This window comes from Melitaea cinxia, chromosome 7, assembly GCF_905220565.1.
Source record: "Melitaea cinxia chromosome 7, ilMelCinx1.1, whole genome shotgun sequence".
NCBI lineage: Eukaryota > Metazoa > Arthropoda > Insecta > Lepidoptera > Nymphalidae > Melitaea > Melitaea cinxia.
The window spans coordinates 18,388,732-18,405,501 of NC_059400.1; the positions used below are offsets into that span (position 1 = coordinate 18,388,732).

The 16,770-nt window shown below is 35.8% G+C and overlaps 3 protein-coding genes across 3 annotated transcripts; 1 reads left to right on the forward strand and 2 right to left on the reverse strand.

The window, feature by feature from the left end:
* Positions 1-2,431: 2,431 nt before the first annotated feature.
* LOC123654937 (protein ALP1-like) lies at positions 2,432-3,235 on the reverse strand. The gene has a single exon (XM_045590795.1). The coding sequence runs from the start codon at positions 3,233-3,235 to the stop codon at positions 2,432-2,434; it is 804 nt and encodes a 267-aa protein (XP_045446751.1).
* A 4-nt stretch (positions 3,236-3,239) lies between these two features.
* On the forward strand, positions 3,240-4,397 carry LOC123654938. The gene is made up of 2 exons (XM_045590796.1): positions 3,240-3,243; positions 3,667-4,397. The coding sequence occupies exons 1-2, from the start codon at positions 3,240-3,242 to the stop codon at positions 4,395-4,397; spliced, it is 735 nt and encodes a 244-aa protein (XP_045446752.1).
* A 3,030-nt stretch (positions 4,398-7,427) lies between these two features.
* LOC123655050 (inorganic pyrophosphatase) lies at positions 7,428-15,997 on the reverse strand. Its single transcript, XM_045590892.1, has 4 exons — positions 15,823-15,997; positions 8,452-9,118; positions 8,052-8,161; positions 7,428-7,679 (listed from the first exon to the last, which is right to left on the reverse strand). The coding sequence occupies exons 1-4, from the start codon at positions 15,992-15,994 to the stop codon at positions 7,648-7,650; spliced, it is 981 nt and encodes a 326-aa protein (XP_045446848.1). The 5' UTR covers positions 15,995-15,997; the 3' UTR covers positions 7,428-7,647.
* Between the last annotated feature and the right edge of the window lie 773 nt (positions 15,998-16,770).

Consider the following 16,770-nt stretch of genomic DNA (forward strand, 5'->3'; position numbering starts at 1 on the left):
CCTCTACGCGGCATAGGATTTACGGCCGATCTCAATAACTTATATGACCTTAAATACCCCAAGACAGATAGCACAAACATCATTTTTTCCGTTTCAAATGAACTATCTGATCTTATTATTTCTATCTTCAAGTTCAACTTTGATCTATCTTTGAGAGGGTGCTGTGCTCACCGAAGTTAGAGAAAGCTATGAAAATTAATTCGTAGCGTTTCAATAACTTACTTAGTTATTTTTTGTTACTTTATTTAGTGTTTTCTATCCACAATTACCTATACCTACGTGGAAATGAGACAATTAACTCGTTAGTTAAAATGTTTCATAATAGTAGTAAGGATTTAAAATAATAGCGATATTGAGAGACAAAAACTGAAAAAGTTAATAAAAAAATCAGATAAATATAATGATACACCAAGTCCATTATGTAACAGTGTAGGTATGGTAAGGTATATAATAATTGTGTTTGCTCGCAAACGAAAAAAAAACCGACTTCAATTACATCGACAAGTAATACAACGTAGATCGACGAAAAAATAGTCAAGCAACTACGCGTTATCAAAGATTACTCAAAAAGTAGTAATCAGATCTCGATAAAATTTATATGTGACCATATGATAAACAACAGCTTTCGATTAAATTAAAAATTATCAAAATCGATACACCCAGTAAAAAGTTATTACGGATTTTCGAGAGTTTCCCTCGATTTCTCTGGGATCCCATCATCAAATCCTGGTTTCCTTATCACGGTACCAAACTAGGGATATCCGCTTTCCAACAAAAAAAGAATTATCAAAATCGGTACATCCAGTAGAAAGTTATGCGGTATAATACAACGTAGGTCGACGAAAAAAGCGTCAAGTAAAAACGCATTATTAGATATAACTCGAAAAGCAGTTGTTAGATTTCAAATAAATTTAAATGGGACCAATTGGCACACACCACCTTTCGATTAAAACAAAATTCGTCGAAATCGCTCCACCCAGTCAAAAGTTCTGAAGTAACATACATAAAAAATACAGTCGAATCGAGAACCTCCTCCTGTTTTGAAAGTCGGTTAAATAAGCAAATACTCCGGAGGCACACTAACAAAGGATAAGGAGTTTATGTCTTTAACCTTGCTTTACTTCGCGACACCTTTTTTAAACCCCGACGCAAAAGGAGGGGTGTTATAAGTTTGACGTGTCTGTCTGTCTGTCTGTGGCTCCGTAGCTCGCGAACGGATGAAGCGATTTCAATTTAGTTTTATTTTTTGTATGAAAGGTGAGTTACGGGCGAGTGTTTTTAGATATGTTTGATGAAAATCGGTTTAGTCGTTTTAAAGTTGTGGGGGGTGAAAGTGGGGAAGAATAACCGAATTCTGCAAATATAATCTAGTGGTGTTTCAAATGAAAGCGCATCACGTGCACATTACAAAATAATGTGTTCAATGAAAATCGGTTGAGCCCTGAAAAAACTCTGGGGGTAAAAGTGAGGAAAATACCCAAAATCTTCAAATATATGTGGTGGGGAGAAAATGAGGATGGAAATCCGAATGTCAGTAAATTTACTCAAGTACCAAATGAAATAGCATCATATGCACTTTACAAAATTAATAATAAAAATAAATGAAAAACATTAAAAAAATCGGTTGAGCCGTTTGAAGTTAATGGGGCTAAAAGTGGGGATGGAAAACAGAATGCCTGTGAATGTATCCTAATGTTTTATCAAATGAAAGAGCACTGAAAAAGAATATTAATGACTTAATCGAGTGTTCTTAGTTTCGTTTGATGAGAAAATTGGTGAAAAGCTGTTTTAAAGTAATGGTTATGGTGTCAGAAAATTGGGACATGGAAATACAATTGTCAAGTGAAAGTATCAATTACAGTAATACCCCGACTTAAGCCGCAATTATACTTAGCCCGCGCCGCGTGTCGCAACGCGTGGGTAAGCTATCGGTTACATACATTTAGTACTGGAGTGATTACATTAGTCCCGTCCCGCGTGTCGCAGAGCCTGCTGACGCCACGCAGACCGAGCGATTTCGATCGGCGTGGGGTCGGTGGTGGGGGTTCTGACGCGTCAGCCCAGTCGGGTCTAGTGTAATAACGCGTGGGCACGCGCAGACAGCCGAGTGGCGACGTAGAACAGTGGACGTGTGTTTAAAAATGTCAGACGAATTAATTGAAGTCGTTAGAAACTATGAAATAATTTACAATCAAAAACACAAAGATTATAAAGACCAACTAAAAAGAAATTCGGCGTGGGAGGAAATATCTTTAAAAATAAAACTACCAGGTATGTAACTGTATTGTTTTTATTTTTTTTAAGTAGGTACCGACGATATTATTATGATAATTGTTGCTACTTCAGAATTTTTTTCGAAAATAAAGTACATAGGTGTTTAGAGTCTCTTGGGATTATGATGATGATTATGATATGATGAATGAAACACACTCTAGTCTATTCTGCCTTGTCTGATCATATCCATTTGCCACGGTACTTGTCCTTCTGGAGAAACAAAGTACTCTTTAAATTTTTCTCTAACAGCAATAGCGTCTTGACGGTAATTTCTTCCGACAATTTCAATATTAGCGAGACCGTCTTGAGAACTTTGACTTTCATTAGAATTTAGATAATTTTCTTCAATTTCTTGCGATTTTTCGGTACGCAAATAGTTATGAAGGGCACATGCAGCTTGTACGATTATGTCTGCCATATCCGGTTGTACTTGCATAGGTCCTTGAAAAATGCGAAACCTTGCTCTTAAAATTCCGAAAGCATTTTCTACAGTTCTTCGAGCACGTGATAAACGGTAATTAAATACTTTATTAGAATCATTGTTTACAAGCTTTGCTTTACTGTAGGGCTTTAAAAGGTACGTTTTTAAAGGAAATGCTGCATCAGCCACAATAGTATACGGCATAGGTTCAGAATTTTGATATATTGGAGTATTCTGTGGAACATTCAGTTGGTTCCGTTCGAACATTTTCCCCATCACGGAATTTTCGTATACACCACCATCACTGTTACGGCCATACGCCCCTACATCTATCATAACAAATTTATATTGAGCATCAACTAAAGCAAGCAATACGATTGAATGATCTTTTTTATAGTTGTAATAGGTTGATCCAGCATTTATTGGGCATATTATGTTTACATGCTTGCCATCCAATGCGCCAAGACAATTAGGAAAATGCCAATATGTTTGGAAATCTTTTGCAATCTCTTTCCATCTCTCTTCTGAAGGTTGTGGCATTACAATGGGTGCTAGATTTTTCCAAATAGCTTCGCATACTTCCTTGACTATATTTCTCACTGTGGTAAAACCCATACGATAACTGAATGCCACTGAACGAAAGGAGTTACCAGTGGCCAAAAACCTGTGAACAAAAAAAATATATAATTAAACAACAGATATAGTAAAAAGAAAAAATATAAAGTCAAGTACCTAATATTAAAGTTAACATAATAATACATGTTAACAAATTGTCTACCAATATTTTAAGGGATGATAGTGTTGAGAAATATGAACAACTTTTCAAAGGATCATAGATCGCTAAAATGATTTTGTACTAAGGCACTATGAACAACTAAATTTTAATTCCATATTTCGAACTATGTTCCATGGGAAATAGTTGTTTAATATAATAACACTATCAGCTCTTAAAGTAACGATTTTTGTTTCAGTTGGAGAATGCAAAGATAATTGGGCTAAATTACGCAACGCATACTGTAGTGCACTAAAACGACGAAAAACTAAATCTGGGCAAGCGGCAACGCAAGGGACTCCATGGAAATACGAAGATCAAATGGGTTTTTTACGTCCATACATGGAAATGAGAAACACTAAGACTAATTTGATACCGCCATCATCTCCGTCGACATCTGCAGAGACCATCACATCGGAATTACCTGCAGAAAGTCCTGAAGTTCCTGAAAGTCCGTCTGATTTCAGAAGTGATTCACAACAAAGCAACTTAAGTTCATATTCTCAAAGGAGCCCATCTTTGAAGAGAAAACCTGATTTAGCCGACATTTACGATATGATGAAGACACAGCATAGTCTGAGGCAACAAAAACAACAGTCAAAACTGGACTTGGATGAAACAGACATGTTTTTCTTAAGTATGAGCAAAGCAGTCAAAGCACTACCGAAATTAGACCAAACAAAAATTAAATTAGATTTACATATGGCTATTTCTCAGGCTGAAATTCGTAACATTGAAATGGAACGTGTAGTAAAGACACCGCTTAGAATAGTTTCTCAAACGGTAGTTCCGCCAAGTAACCAGCCTCTCCCAGAGCCATCCAGAGTCTACTACTATCATAATTCACCTACAGAAATAAAGGAGTTTTCACCTGAATCTCAGTCCATACTCGATCCTGAGGCTCAAAATTCAAATTCTACCGGAGAATAAAACTTGTCCACTTATTACAGCGGTGTAACTTTTGATTGAGCACCGTACTTGAATGATTAATATAATAGTTTCGTACTTGTTAAAATTAAAATTGTTGATTTTTAATACAAAATAAAAATTACCTCAAACAAACTGCTAGCCTTTCTTTTGTTCCAATGGGTCGGCGAAGTCTGGTATGAATCTTTTTAATATCTTGTTCAATTAAAGAATGTATGTAATTGAATTGTTGTTTTGTCATCCTGAAGTACTGTTGAAATTTAATTTCATCGCTTTTTAGTTCTTGCACCAACAAATGATATTCACTTCGGCTTCCTCTTGAAGTATTTATTGGATGTACCCAATATCTCCTTTTCTTTCTTTCCTTTTTGAGTAAGCTTAACATGAGCAGGTATGCTACATTTTCTTCAAAATCCGTATCCGAGTCTGAAGAAAACATTGTAGACGTTTACTCCAAAGGCCTCCACTGTACTGACTGAGACGAATTTTCGTCAGGGCGCGTGGCGACACGACACGTAAATGTAATAACCCGCCGTTGCGTCAGGCAGCGTGGCGACACGCGGCGCGGGCTAAGTATAATTGCGGCGTTACGCTACCTCGACTTACGCGAATTCGGAGTTACGCGATTTAATTTTCTCGTCTATTCGTTTTTTGTTTGACTCCCCCCACCCGTATTATTATTCGTTCAGTTTACAACAGGCACAGACGTGTAGTGCGGAATCGGCGCGTAGGTACATAAGTTACGATTTTGTGTTTTTTGGGAATCGACAGTCAGATCAATTACGAAAAATACCCCGCAAAACTGTACCCCGACTTACGCGAATTCGACTTACGCGGATAGCGCTCAGTCCCACCTATCGCGTAAGTCCGGGGTATTACTGTACTACATCTCAGTCATTGTAATTCTGCTAAATATACAAAATCTACATTATAATAAGTGCACCTATAAAAAAAATTAAAATTAAATAAATAATTTAAAAAAACCCCGACACAATAACCTGAGTTGCCTATAAAAAGTAAAAAATAATTAAAGAAACTCAATCTTAAAGTACCTAAGTAGTATGTACGAGTATTAATAATTCTAAAAAAAAATACATCGCGTTGGGGAACCGCTCCAAACTTAACAATTCAATGACAAATAGTATAAACTAACCTAGCTAAGCAATATAGATGAATTTTAAAACAAAATTAAGAAGAGAAAACTTTATAAAATTACTTCAAAATATTGCGTTTCGGATACGACCGTCAACGACGTCTGCCCTCGCGTGTAAAATAATAAGGCTCGGGTAAAAGACTTAGGTAGGTATACAGGCATGTGATACTAATGAAAAAAAAATATAAGGTAATAAATAAGTAGGAGCGGTCTCCCGATATAAAGCCTATAAAATGTCTAAATAGCATCATTGAAGTATAATGTACTACGTATATTGTAATAATAGCTCAATGAATTATATACGAACATGTTAGTTGTTAAACTTTTTTACTTTTGATTCAGTGCTAAGGCCGGTGACTGTGTTCATGATATTTAAATATGTGAGGGGAGGTGTTATACGTAAATATTATGTAGATACGAGTAGGTCTACAATTTCTTTGCTTGGCAGCGAAATTTTTGCAGGATGTCAAGGCACAGCACTACAGTCCACATTGAAATAGCTTTTCTATACCTATCCAAAGAAAAAATATAATTGTTTACTTGCAAAAAAGTGTGTATGTACTTATATGCACGTAAGAAGTTATAGCTACTTCATTGGCTAACTAACTTCACGTTACTAACTTCTTCTTTGTTGACTAGCTCAGGTTGTCGGTTTATGTGACGGTGTGCGCGCGCATCGTAAAATTTACTCTCATTAATTTTTCCCTAACGCGCTAAAAGTATACTACTTGAAAAAAATACCACCCAGCTGAAAATTCCAAATAAAAAACGATGATTTGTATGGGAAGTTATTGTAAACTATTGCTTGAAACAGGGATTCCAAAATTGTCATACAATTTTTATCTGTTTGCATCTGGGCTATCTGGATTCCATATAGATCTATCTCGCTCGGTAATCGCTTACCATCAGGTGAGCCGTACACGTGTTTGCCGACTTAGTTGTATAAAAAATATATACATAATTATATTCTTGAAAAATTTCGAGCTGTTAGCTCTGTTGTTCATTTTCCTTCCTTGACCTTGAATAACACGGCTCAGACACGGAATTTTATGAGCCTTTAGAAACAACCTTTAAATCGCCAAAATGAAGGTGTATATGAATTTACAGATTATTAATTCTCATTACGAGATTGATCTTCTTTTTTAGTCAAGTGACTGGACTATTTCGACACCAGCAATTTATACTAACTCTTAAAAATGAACTTTACAATAGAGACTTATAAAAGGGAAAAACGTGATATCTTTTATATTAATTAAGAAACTTATTTGAAATTTGGTATCTTTAATAGTTAATTTATTCATTGCCATTTCACAATTTTTTTTTATTACATTTAAAAACACATTTTATCAAGTTCGCATTAAAAAACAAACTTATCGAAAAATCGAATTGGCGTAGTATAAATTGTTGGTGTCGATTTGTAGAATCTACAATCTCTTTAACAACATTAAAAGTTTTTTTTTATATCATTTCGCATACAAATAAAGGTAAAGAAATTGAGTTTCTTTTGCCACATGTACATCTTTTCTAGTGTTACGATGCGAGAGTTTCCGCCCTTGGGCTCGATTCACGTTGGCTCGATTCACGTTTGGGTGATATTTTGTATTCGTAAGTCATTTTGTACCTCCATATTTTTGGTCCAGGTGTCTTTGTGGGTCATCCCGTAAAGTAAATCGAAGAGCGTGCTCTCACAAATGTGCTGCGTATTTGTAGTACGTTTTGCTCAACCACCCATGAGTACAACAGAAGTTAACTGACATTTTGTTGAGATACTTGCGTGGTCGAGCTGCTTCATCACATTGTAACTTAATTATGACTATAAACCCTTCTTAAATGATATTTGGAACGAAATTACTTAAAAAAGGCGTGAAGAAATAAAAAAGTTATTAAAAATAGATATATTTATAATTTACACAATAGTACTCTTACGCACTAACATAATAAGTTAACAACAAAATCATAATGTCCGTTCGATTAACGAACAATACACGTCCACTCCACTCGAGGCTTACGCCTGACATAAGGTAGGTACGGAAAGTGTCAGTAGCAGATGCACGTTTAATTAGTCTATGGATCTCATCGTTCGCCTTCGTCTCGCTGCGCCTAGAGGTTCGACACGTAGTGCCACTTGTCCACTGAAACATAAGATGACAACGGTTAGTGAATGCAGTGCTGCGCATGTGGCCGCGGATGTGTATGTGTGTATGTGTATGTGTGTGTGTGTGTGCGCGTGTGTGCTTGCGTGTGCGTGTTTGAGCGCGTTGTGTGTGTGTGTGTGTGTGTGTGCGTGTGTGTGTGTGTGTGTGTGTGCGTGTGTGTGTGTGTGCGTGTGTGTGTGTGTGGGTGCGTGTGTGGGTGTGTGTGTGCGTGTGAGTGTGTGGGTGTGTGTGCGTGTGTGTGTGTGTGCGTGTGTGGGTGTGTGTGCGTGTGTGGGTGTGTGTGCGTGTGTGTGCGTGTGTGTGCGTGTGTGTGCATGTGTGTTGTGTGCGTGTGTGTGCGTGTCGTACCGGCGCGCGGCAGCGGCTGCGGCGCGGCGGCGGGCGGCGCGCCGGCCAGCACGCGCGCCGCCTCCGAGCGCTCCACGCGCGCCGCGCTGTGCTGCACCGACACGTTCATCCTGCACACCAGACACCGCTGCTATATCGACTGACGCACTCGCAGCACCGAGACTAGCGGCCGTTGCTAACTAAACCAATTATTGCATAAAACTATTCATTACCACAAAAATCAACGCATCTGATCATCACGCGATGATGTTTTTTAGTTAATTCGTAGCGTTAATCACGTTTGATCGAATATTTTATCATTAATTAATCAACACCCTCGGGGCCATTCATAGTTTGACGTCAGGGAATTTATTATAATATGATAAGAAACTGATAACGAACTGTCCGCCCCGCTACTCACTTGCAGATGTCGGTCGCGTCGTCGACGTCGCCGGCTACGAGGCTCTTCCAGAACTCGTGCACTTCGTCGACGATCTTGTGCGCGAAGGCGGCGTCCTTGGCCTCGCCGTCGAACGCGAACTGGTTCACCGGCTTGCCGTCGGGCACTTTGTAGAGGCGGAACCACTCCACGGTGGCGCGCAGCAGGCCCGGGAACTCTCGCTCCACGTCGCCCACGTCGCTGAGACGCTCGGCCGCGGGGTCGCGAACGTCTATAGCGATGAGCTTCCAGTCCGTCTCGCCCTCATCGATGAGCGCTAACGTCCCGAGGATCTTCACAGTGATCACGTCGCCCCGCGCCGCCACTCGCTCTCCGATCTCAATGACGTCGATGGGATCGTTGTCCCCGCGCGCCTGCGTAGCCTCATCCACATGCTTCGGGTTCTCCCAGGTCTGCGGCAGCGCGCCGTAGTTCCAGATGTAGCCGTGGTGCGGGAAGACGTTGGCCACGAAGCGCATTGCGCCCTTTTTCACGTCCTGCTTGATGGGGTTGAGCGGCTCGCCGAGGCTGATCTCCATCTTGGCGTTGGTCCAGCGCGGCACCTCCACCACCATGTGCGCGAGGCGCTTGCCGCGGTCCGCCCACAGCGCTATGTCATGCAGCGGCGAGATGGGCCCGCTCTCGTCCTCTGGGCGAATACCACACTATTAGGGGACATCCATTAATTACGTGAACTCAGAATGGGGGGATGGGTCCAATGAAATCTTACCAAATTTCATTTAAACCAAGGGAGGCTAATCGAAAATCTCACATCAACTTTTAACTCAAACAACTCTCACATCTAATTTTATTTAATTTAAATAAATTAACAATAGTATATTTGAACAGTTTATTATTTCCCGTCAACTTCTATTCTATCCAGGCAAATCTCACATAAGGGGGGAGGGGTCTAAACTGATCGAAAAATAGCTCACGTAATTAATGGATGCCCCTTTACGTATTGCTACATAATACGTTTATAAAACAATATAACTGTGTCGCATTGCATAATTTTATCCTAAAAATATATGATATTGAAAATAAGATAATTAAATCGACTACAATTTAATTTGTTCGAATTTTATACATGCGTAAGACGACGCACGAAGTCGTAGCAGCGTCTTCGGTACAACAAAGCCGGCCCTGCGGTCACCAACCCGCCTGCCCAGCGTGGTATAATATTACTATGTACCATATAATGATATAATATTACTATGTATATTAATTTTAAAAAGTATTTAGTTATATCGGTCGGCTGTTCCTATAAAACAAGTATTAGCTTGCTTACCGTAGGAACAGACGACCGTGTAACGTGTACGTTATAAGATATTATTATTCGCCACAAAGCAATAAATATTGTTGTAATTGAGATAATATTAGTATCGATGTAAATTTTAATTTGGAGCGACGTTTCGTCAGTTTTGTAACTGACGAAACTACTAGCTAATAAAATATAATTAAAAAATTATAATAAAACAACTTTTTCGGATTTTATTTCAGTTTAAGTTTTTTAGATGTGCGACGTTTCGGATACTTTACAGCAACCGTGGTCACGGGAGGACTCAATAGTTTAGTAATGTTTATGAATAACTAGCTGTGTCCCGCGGTTTCACCTGCGTTAATTTGAGAAAAAAGCTTATAAAATGTTATATAGCCTATAGCCTTCATCGGGAAATGGACCATCTAATACAAAAATAATTTTTCAATTCGAACCAGTAGTTCTTGAGATTTGATTGAAAAAGTTGAAGATTCAGACGCTTGAGCTTTAGGTTATTAGTAGGTACCTACAGATTGAAGAATATCGGTCCAGCCGTTCTCGAGTTATAAGTGTTCGAACAAACCCAACTTTGTTTTGTCTATACTAATATTATACAGCTAGGTAAACTTTTCTAACTTTGTTTGTTTGTCGGGGTAATCTTCGTAATTCTTTCACTAAGAGAAAGCTACACTATTCGGGAGTGACGTAGGCTATATTGTATTGTGATTGAACAAAAAAAAAATCAGTGAAAACCACAAGTCACACTGTTATAAAAAAAAGTTAGTTACAATACTCCTTCGAAATGGATGGAATGATTTTTATAAAATTTTGAATAGGTCTGAGAATCGACTAAAATCTATTTTTCATATAGATAGGATGCTATGAAATAGTACTGTACCAATCTAGGGACCACGCCGGCTTAGCCCCACGCAAATTAAATTAGAGGCAGGCCACGAAACGACAGTGTCGACAAACTATTGCGCTCCTGAAGTAATCACGAATGTATGCAGAACGAGAATATTACAATAAATTGTTCGACGTACTGGTGTGACCACGTGTGGTCATTTATAGAACCAACCCAAAGTATTCACCGAGTTCGCTATATATCATACATGCTTATAGAAAGATCGCTGATAGCGAAACATCTTCCATGTGAACAAAATGAACATTGACCTTGTGGGGACGGAATCGCTAAACAATTATTTGTTTCAAAATACAATTTTCTCACTATTGTTATAATTTAGGTACAACGAGTCGGACACAATGGCCACAGATTCTACGTTAGCATAGCTTAAATAATATTATGTTTAAACGCATCGTTTTTGTTTTTCGTCCTGGTTGTCGTTATCGGCCTGTAACATTATACAGACCGTATGTAATTTAAACGTAATTTTAAATTATATATTTTTAGTAATCGGTGTCAAAGGCGACAGTTAGAAAGGTATTTTTCAAAAATCAGGAAAAAAAAATAGACACTAGCGACAATTTAAAAGCATAAATCAATTATCACAATGAGCAAAATCTAAATAGAATTTGATAAGTGTGTTACCAAACATGTTAACAATACATTTATCCTTGATATTCAAATCGATAGTAGTCAGGCGAGGTACATGTTGAAAGTATTGAATATTATATCAAGGCTAAACGAGAATGAAAGTAAATTACTAACGGCCAGTTTCAATATTACACATATAATTCAGAAATAGACAGAAATCTATCTCTGAATTTACTTACTAAAGACAGTTTTGACGTAAGCTCCATACGAATTGTGTCAAAATTCTATCGCTAGTGGGTAAAACCAGAGATTGATTATTGAACTGACTTGAACAGTGTTGCCAACTTTATTTTCACCAACCCACCAAATGAAGCCTTGTAAACCACCAGAAACCACTAAAAAGTATTGTCCTCTCAAACCATCAGAATTCCACTAAAAAAAAATCAAAGACAACGGCTACCTACCTAAATATAATTTGAAAATACAACAACACCGTAATTATTATCATGAAATAAAATAATAATTATTTATGTTACGTACTACAGGAAACAATAATTAATGTAACTACAGAAAAAAAGGAAACAATTAGGTAAGTACATAACTACTAAAGAAAATCGTCTTCTGATGAATCAGCTTCATCTGCAATTTGTAATGTAATTACTTTCTGCTTTAGTAACAAAAAAGTAATATAAACAGATAAAAAACTAATTTTAATTACATGTTCCGATTCATGCTTAAATAACTTTTGTTAAATTGATTCCGGAAAAAAATTTGTTAGAAACAAATTATAGAGAATTTAATTATTAATAACATTGTTCTCTTTAACAATCTTGATAAAGTTCATAGTTTTTAAGATAAATGATAAATAATGATTCAGGACACAGAGAGGCTGGTGCAGCGAATACTTGTGAGAGCGCGAAATTAACAATTAAAAAACAAGTAAGTATACACAATGAAATTTTTTAAAATATCTATTAAAAATATCATTAATTATTGTATAAAGAATTTTAAAAAAAATATATATTTTATATTTTAGTTTTGACGACTGAGTAAATAAATAACAACTTGGTCTTTCGAATCAAATCAAACTTAACCCAATAGCTGAACATATAAAGGTTCATTCAAGAAATTCATAAACAATTTTCAGGGAATTCCCAACAGCCGACAGGCTTAAAGTCGTTCGGTGTTGCCTACACAACAAAAATATACCATTTTTGCGTGGTGTGTGTGTGCCTGTAAAAAAATCCTAGAAAAATACTAGATCATTCTTTAGTGGTAAGCTTTGAAGCTTACCACCAACTGGAACATACCTAAACCACTAAAAAATCCACTAGCCACTAAAACCAATTTTTTCTCGCCAAAAAGGGTGTCTAAACCACCAGATCTAGTGGAAAATCCACTAAGTTGGCAACACTGGACTTGAATTTGACTGCATTTTAAATGTTCATTAACTATTAACATTAGCTGAGCCCGCGTCTTTATCCGCGTGGAATTGAGCAAAAAGTTTTGTTCAGTTCGCGAAGTTATAAAATAAATAAATTTAGCCTAAATTACTCCTTATTACATCAGCTATCTTTCAGTGAAAGTCCCGTTTAAATTGGTCCAGCCGTTTCAGAGATTAGCCAGAACAAACAGACAGACAGACAAAAATTGTAAAAATGTTATTTTGGTTTTTATTCCATATACCTATACATTGATATGCTTTTAGTAAAAGGCGGTTATTTTAATATTACAAACAGACAGCAGTGTAAAGAGAAATAAAAAATGACAGATACAAGAATAAATTACTTGGCAAAATGAATAGAACTCACTGTATTCTACGTGACATTGGCAAAATCATCTGTGCTCATTTGGCAATATTGAAAGCTATTAATCAAGAAGAAGAAGGAGAAGAATAGAACTCACTTTTTACCTAAAATAAGAATTAATTACTTCGATCCTTACATTACCTGCATTGCAATTCTTATCATTATAAAGTAAAGTAGAAGCAGCAAAATTGAAAGATTTCTGTTTTCATTTCTTAGTATCGACCCGTCCCCGCTGGTTTAAATTTAATGTAAAACACAATAATTGAAGAAAGTTAAGGTGCAGATGGATTTTTTATGTAAACAATAATTACATAAAACTTTAATTAATATGAGTGCTGGTAGCTTGTGGCAGCCAAGCAATTTCGCTTTACAAATGTTTTTTATTTTTAGGTCTTTTATTTTTGATATTCTAAAATAAATATTAGAATGATATACTGTAAATGACAATTGTAATCTAAACTAAATGCTGACAATTACTGTTCTATTTATTTGAATAACAAAGATTAACAGACAAGTGTAAATAGTGTTTCAAATAGCACAAAATTTAATTCGAATTTTGATTTATAGTGGTAAATTGAGTAAAGTATTACTGGAAGTGAGGTGCTATCACAGGGTTTTTATTTCTTTTGTTACTATTTAGAATAAACAATTTTTTTTTAACCCGTTTTATGTATATGGTTAAAGTCATCTTAAAATATTATTTTTTCTTAATTACGTTATAGTGCTTACTAAAAAGTTTTCTATCAGAAAAGAAATTAGCTAAAAGAAGTAATAATTGCATAAAAATCCTTTGCATAATTTTGAAGAACTGAAAACTGAAAGTGACGTTGTTTTTTACTCTGCATAGATAGACAAGTTTAAGCTTTGAAACAAACCAATAAAGGTACAAAAACATTCTAGAACATAACTATGGTATTGTGGCGACATATGCACTTTGTTTTGTGAGCTTCGTCCAGACCATTGTCCACATTTGTTGCTTTAACATTGAAGGTTAATATTATAAGATATAACGGACAGTTTTAACAAACAAATGTTTTCAAATAAAAAATACAGTTTTAAAATTCAATAACAAATTAAATATTTTACACTTATGACCTTATACTTGTTTTTTTTTTTCTTCAAGAAAGATTATTTTTAATACGAGACTTGATAAATTTATGATAAAACATATCAAAATAAATTATTAAATTTGATATCTCCCAATATCTCTGGCAGCTTTTTAGCCTACTGTAACTACTGAGCATTTTCAGATTATCACAACTTGATATTAGTTTGTAATGCGATCTATACTAATATTATAAAGCTATAGAGTTTGTTTGTTTGTTTAAATGCACTAATCTTAGGAACTACTGGTTTGAATTGAAAAGTACTTTTTTTTGTTGGATACTCCATTTCCCAAGTTCCATTCTCCAAGTTCTAAAAAAAGTCCACCACAGTATGTGTCTATTTTTTTAGGTAAATATTATTTGCAAATGTGGTTTTATACAAATGATATAAATCGTTAACCAAATAAATATGTTATTAATCACAAAAATTTTGTTCTGAACAAAATTATCACCTGTTTTAAAATAGCTGTGCAACAAATTAAGAATCACAATAATTGTGTTTGCAGGCGAACTAAGGAAAACCGACTTCAATTATATCAACAAGTAATACAACGTAGGTAGACGAAAAAATAGTCAAGTAAATACGCATTATCAAAGATTACTCCAAAAGTTGTAATCAGATCTCGATGAAATTTAAATGTGATCACATGATAAACATCAGCTTTCGATTAAATTAAAAATCATCAAAAGCAGTACACCCAGTAAAAAGTTATGTGGATTTTCGAGAGTTTCCCTCGATTTCTCTGGAATCCCATCATCAGATCCTGGTTTCCCTATCATGGTACCAATATAGGGATATCTCCTTTCCAACAAAAAAAGAATAAAATCAAAATCGGTTCATAAACGACAGAGTTATCCCCGAACATACATAAAAATATATATTGTCGGTCGAATTGAGTAACCTCCTCCTTTTTTGAAGTCGGTTAAAAAATGTAAAGGAGATTTTATTGCATTACTATCAGCTAGACAAATGAATTCTTATAAATGAAAAATACTCCATTGACAAGGAAATTTAATGAAGTTAAACTGTCTTTAATGGCATTTAATTTGGATGAATAAATTAGTAAATAATGTAAAATCTATTGAAACTACGACGCCGCTTCGCACGTAAGTAGCCTAAATCGCACAGAACTGGTTTTAAAAATATTCATATATTTAAGTTTATTCTTCAAATTAACGCGAGTGAAACCGCGGGGAACAGTTAGTATCTAATACACATCATTATTTATGTATGTAATTATGCAACAAACATTTATTTTAATTGTTTAATCTCATTATCTGTTTGCAGCTGGTGCTCAAGTGCTGTAAATACAAATGCTTTCTAGCAGTGTTTGTACTGTGTCAATGATGAACACATCGCAACCATTAAGGGAACCTTACATTATAAAATACCTATCATACATTTAGAAGGCTTGCTTTCTTTTTATTATTAAAAAATTATAATATTACTTCTTACTAGCCAATATTCATATAAGATTTACGTTTGCTTAAATTGATTAAACTTGTTTGCATAATTATTGCGAAATGTGCGTATCTTCAATGACTCCAAGCATGGTCGGAGTCAAAGGTTAGACACCTTTTCAGTTTACAGATTACGGTGCAGCACTAGGTTTCGACGACAGTGCTTCTTATCAACCCGGAAGTAAGTTGTATTTGTATGGTGACATATTTTAGATTACTACTCACTGAAATAGACCCGGTAATCCGGAGCATAAGGTGATCCTCTCTCTTCAGCTATGTACATCTTGACACTTAGACTTCTTTTTGAAATTGCAGTTGCCGCTGCACGTTTAATAACGACACTTGCCGGTTTGCGTAGTTGGCTTAGCCCCACTACCGAAATCCGTGTTAGTGACATTTTGAATTTGACGTTAGACGAATAAGGATTATGTCATAGACTTGTCACTCAAAGCGTAGCGAAACCACAGCCTAAAATATTTCCAACAATCGCTCAAACGACCATTAACATGGGTAATAACTAATAACTATATTGATACGCGTTATTAACGCCTGGCACACTTTAAATTATTTTGTAGCATGTGTTAATAAATAAATAGTCAATAAATAGTTATTATACTAATTTAGATGGCATTTATAGTACTGTATAACTTAATTTAAAATATATTCCACTTATTGAGATTTAATAAGCTGATTAAATTATAATACTAGCTGACCCAGCAAACGTTATTTTGCCATAAATGTTATAAGCCCCCTTTCCCTCCTCCCCCTTATAACTTAGGGGTATGAAAAATAGATGTTGGCCGATTCTCAGACACTCATACCTACCCGATATGTACACAAAATTTCATAAATCTCGGTCCAGCCGTTTCGGAGAAGTAACTAACTAACTACTGACTAATATCGTAACACGAGAATTTTATATATAAGATTTAAAGTACTTTTTATATATTTATCTAAATACTAATACTTCTATCCATGGTTATTAGAAATGAAAATGAGTTTCTTGGTGATAAATCAAAGCCTGAGCCATAACAAATCAATCACAAATATGCTTAGAATAAATTTTCTTCAATAAATTTTCTATTGTGAAAAAGTAATAATTATCATATTCAGCCATAGAGCAACACGGAGGGGAGTAGCCATTGCGTTTGTTACCGATACAAAACTGTCTGT